The 4,013-nt window shown below is 54.6% G+C and overlaps 2 protein-coding genes across 2 annotated transcripts; one reads left to right on the top strand and one right to left on the bottom strand.

Annotated features, from left to right (window-relative positions):
* Window positions 1-284: 284 nt before the first annotated feature.
* Window positions 285-2,938, top strand: GNI_004560 (hypothetical protein; the record flags this gene model as incomplete). The annotated part of the gene is made up of 2 exons (XM_011130257.1): window positions 285-2,878; window positions 2,932-2,938. 2 exons carry the CDS (start codon window positions 285-287, stop codon window positions 2,936-2,938), a joined length of 2,601 nt encoding a protein of 866 aa, XP_011128559.1.
* A 30-nt stretch (window positions 2,939-2,968) lies between these two features.
* On the bottom strand, window positions 2,969-3,544 carry GNI_004550 (hypothetical protein; the record flags this gene model as incomplete). Its single annotated transcript, XM_011130256.1, has 1 exon — window positions 2,969-3,544. The coding sequence occupies one exon, from the start codon at window positions 3,542-3,544 to the stop codon at window positions 2,969-2,971; it is 576 nt and encodes a 191-aa protein (XP_011128558.1).
* Between the last annotated feature and the right edge of the window lie 469 nt (window positions 3,545-4,013).

Raw genomic sequence — 4,013 nt, 5'->3', positions numbered from 1 at the left:
CTCTAACAAGGACGGGCTTCTCTAACAAGGACGGGCTTCTCTAACAAGGACGGGCTTCTCTAACAAGGACGGGCTTCTCTAACAAGGACGGGCTTCTCTAACAAGGACGGGCTTCCCGTAAACATTTGAGCTGGTGTTGTGAGTGGCACCAAAAAAAACGCACCAAGCGGAATATGTGGAAGACGAATGTTCTGACGGCATTGTGTTCGGCGTTAACGTGCGATGAGTTGTCATCACATTTGATGTCACAGAAGTCTGACCGAATGATGGGGTTTAATTCATTCATGAGCCGGCGGCTGCATCAACTGAAAGAGTGCTACAGTCCGCCAGAGCTGGTGGATAAATTTTTAGTGCTTGCACTCGCACCGAGTCCTGAGGAATTCGACATTTCGACTTTGAGTTTTTCGATGAAAGAATACATCAGCACTGAACTCACAGACTCGGACCTCAGCGAGCTGTGTCACACCCCCGTCTTTAAGGACCTCAACATGTCAGATGGGCTAAAGAGCGTGTTACAAGACATTCTCAATGCCTTCCCCCGGACTTGGGACGTATGCAGCGACGTCGTGGTCTTTGCGGGGGCCTTCGCATACGACCTTGAATCAGCCGAAAAAACAGACCAGTCGTGTCCGGTGCTTGGTGGGACTTTGTCTCTCGGGAATTCGCCTCTGACACGACGGGACGAGGTGGGTAATGCTGACTTGGACAACCTGGTTTACTCCGTGACTTCCCGGATAAATGCGCTAAGTCAGTATGTTACGGGGCGCAGACGGAGGTTGCTGGGGCTGCACGAAAGCGGCCGCAGATTGCACCGCATCCTGTTTGATGTAGACGATGCCACTGAGCTGGCAGCGGCGAACATTGCGGAACTGCTATATCCACGGCCGTCGTCGTCGGAAGGTCGCGAGTTGCGTGTGAAGGAAGAGGTCATCAAAACGGCCGTGCTGACGCTGTTCGATATTTACTCGCGGCAAGTACGAGCGTACAACTTGGTTCATGGCTTCCTCGTCCATGCGCGGAACTCTACACAGCAGGAGGCCCGACCGGGTGTGAACCCCACCGCTGAAGCGGAACAGTCGACGAATGAACTCGAAGATTTTCTGGGTGTGGTCGGTACTTTCCTGAGTCAGCAACCGCCTGCTCGCCGTTTGGCGTCGCAGACGGCGTGGCGCTTTGCGCCGACGCCTGCCAAATGGCGAATGTTGCGTCACGAGCAGCAGCTGCAGTTGTATACATTGGTCGACGACATCGCACGCGTGCGTGCAGACCTGCGCGCCTGTCAGGATGCCTGTCAAAGTCTCGCACAGCAAGTGGAGTACACACTCAGCGTATATAATCCGGACTTCTTCGATCTTGATGGGCAACCATACCTGGCTTTCGCACTTGCGCGGGCGTCCTTTTTTTGTGTACGGCATTGTCGCACACCGATCTTTGCGCCGGCTATTTCAAACTTCGCTAATATATGCTTCCATGGCATCGTGGATGCCTCTTCGGAAGACATCAAGCGCGGTGCGTTTCTGGGTAGAAGCGGCGCGGTTGGAACGCATATGCCCGTTTCCACTTACCGCTGGAGTTTGGACGCACTCGAGAACACTTGCGAAGAAGGCATTAAGGCGGTGTACAAAATATCCCTCGGCGTCCCCGAGCCTATGGAGGGCATGCGATTGGGCCTGCTGTCGCTCTACGAGGAGCTGCCCGACGTCGAGGACGAGTCCCTGTGTGCGCACGTATCTCTCGGACGCGCGGCATATGAGATGGTCGGGGCGTGCGTCAACGAAATCACCAGTGTTGCTGAGCTCGGACGTTTTGCGGGTGAAGTCTATAAGACCGCCTACGACTACTGGGCCAGCCCTGCCTACCACGACCTCACCAGTCAGTTCGAAAACCTCGCGCTCCATGAAACATTTCTTGACGGCGTCTTGCGAACACACACACTTACCATCGACGCGCCGCGCACGAAATACACCGTCAGCCCCCACATGATCCGCTTCTTCCGCCTCATGCAACGGGCCATACTTAAAATGGTCGCACTCGTCGACTTCGACGTCGTCCGCGACCAGGACGAAGGTCAAGACCGTCGGGACGAAGGTCAAGACCGCCGTGACGAACCATGGAGCCAACCCCGTCAGACTGAGAAGGATATTTTCCACTCCTCCTTCTTCGAAAGACGAGAATGGAAAGATATCGTCGACTACGCCTCCAAGGTCATTGCCACGGACCTTGCCGCGATCAAGTACCCCTGTCTCGCAAATTACAAACAGGAGCTCCGCATCGATGACGACCAACCGCCTGTAGAGTCAGTAGATAAGCCGGTCGTGGAAGATAAGTTGGTCGCGGAAGAGAAGCCCATGTTGCAGAAAGACCGTGCCGCTGCGGAACCTGTACCCGAGGTCCTGAGGCCGGGGTCGGAGGGACAGGGGTTGACAGGTGTAAAAATAGACGTCCGAAACGAGGACCAGAAAGAACCGGACCTGCGCAAGTACGAAGACCTTGGCGACGAGGAGTTGCGCGAGTCCAAACGTCTCCTGGAAGAGTCATTCATCCGCAACAGGATTCCGATTCGTAGAGCGTCTGCAAACAAAATTCCAAACGAGGAGCCGGAGGCGCAGGAGCAGGCCACGGAGCACGAGGGGGCGACGGAATCGGAGGGGCTTTCGGGACCGGAGGCGCCGGCGGAGCGGGAGGGAGGCGGTGAGGAAGAGGAAGGAGCTGAAGGGGAGTCAAGACGAACATCCAAGGTTATCCCGCCGTACAACTGGGAACCTTATGCTCCCTCGTTCAAATCGCAGCTGGTCATTTCGTCTGCCGAAGACGGCGACGGGACCACCTACCAACTGAAGGGCAACAGCATCTCCGTTGAGTCCAGCGATAACGACGAGTATGTTGTTTGCCTTCATGACCTGATAAACTACTCGGACAGCGCTTGTTTAGAATTTGATGCGCGGGCGCTGCTGGGCGAGGAGGGTGATCAGAGCTCGTCCATGAACTCCGCATAATTGGTTCTCTTTCCCACATCCACACCTTGGATGATGCGGAAGGCTGCATCAAGATGTCTGAAGATTACGAGGCCGTAGCAATTGTCAATAAATGCCGCGACGGTCTTAGCCCGGTCAACGACAATGGAGTCTACGGATAGTAGCTTTCTGCTGAGTTCTTCATCCTCTTCCGATGATGCATCATCCAGAGCCATAACGTCGTTGGCAGCGATACCTTGTGGCTCTGGTGCAGCAACTTGTTTTTTCTCTGGCTCGCCAGTTGTGGTGGGTGGTGCAATGTTGAGTTCGTCAAAGACGCCGATCCATCGCAGCGAGGAGACTTGGGCTACTAGGACTTGACCCGTCTCGCCGGCGGTGATTACAAAGTCATCCCCTAAGGCCACACACGTGTGCAGAGAAAACGCGAGGCCACCTATCTTGTTTTTGGCGTCTTCCAAGTCATTCGGGTCGTAAACGGCGAGGCCCTCGGAAGAGCAGGAGCATACCACCCGAAGTCCACCGTTCACAAGGCACACAGCCTCCAAGTCACCGTCACCGGGCGCAGTCATTTCTATCAACCGCGTTCCTTCCTCAGTCTTATACAAATCAAACAGTCCCAAACACCCGCCAGAGAGGGCGAAGAACTTGTCACCATCAATGTGCATGTGCAGAGCCGTCACCGATTCGTCACAATCTCTGAATACATAAGTCTTGCGGCCTTCCCGATACAACCGGATCAGACCGTCTTCGTACCCGACCAAAAATTCGGTCTCATTGACCTGGAGCAAACAGGTGACGCCAGCCACCACGCCTTTATCGCCATCCGTCAATGCATCCTCCACAGGGTACTCCGACAAGGTTGCCAGATTCCCTAACGATGCTTTCACTGTTAACCCATCTCTCAATCCGTACAGAACATCTGAAACCAAGTTTGACTGTATGTGTAAGTCACAGAATTAAGGGGGAATAAGTAAGGCGTGTGGAAAAGACGGCGGCAGGGAAAGTAAGGCGGGTGTCGATTAGGAGGGGATGGACATT

The sequence above is a fragment of the Gregarina niphandrodes genome (assembly GCF_000223845.1).
Source record: "Gregarina niphandrodes unplaced genomic scaffold scaffold00001, whole genome shotgun sequence".
Classification (NCBI taxonomy): Eukaryota; Apicomplexa; class Conoidasida; order Eugregarinorida; family Gregarinidae; genus Gregarina; species Gregarina niphandrodes.
Note: the sequence above shows the minus strand (reverse complement) of the source record. Positions and strands in the feature narration are given on the sequence as shown.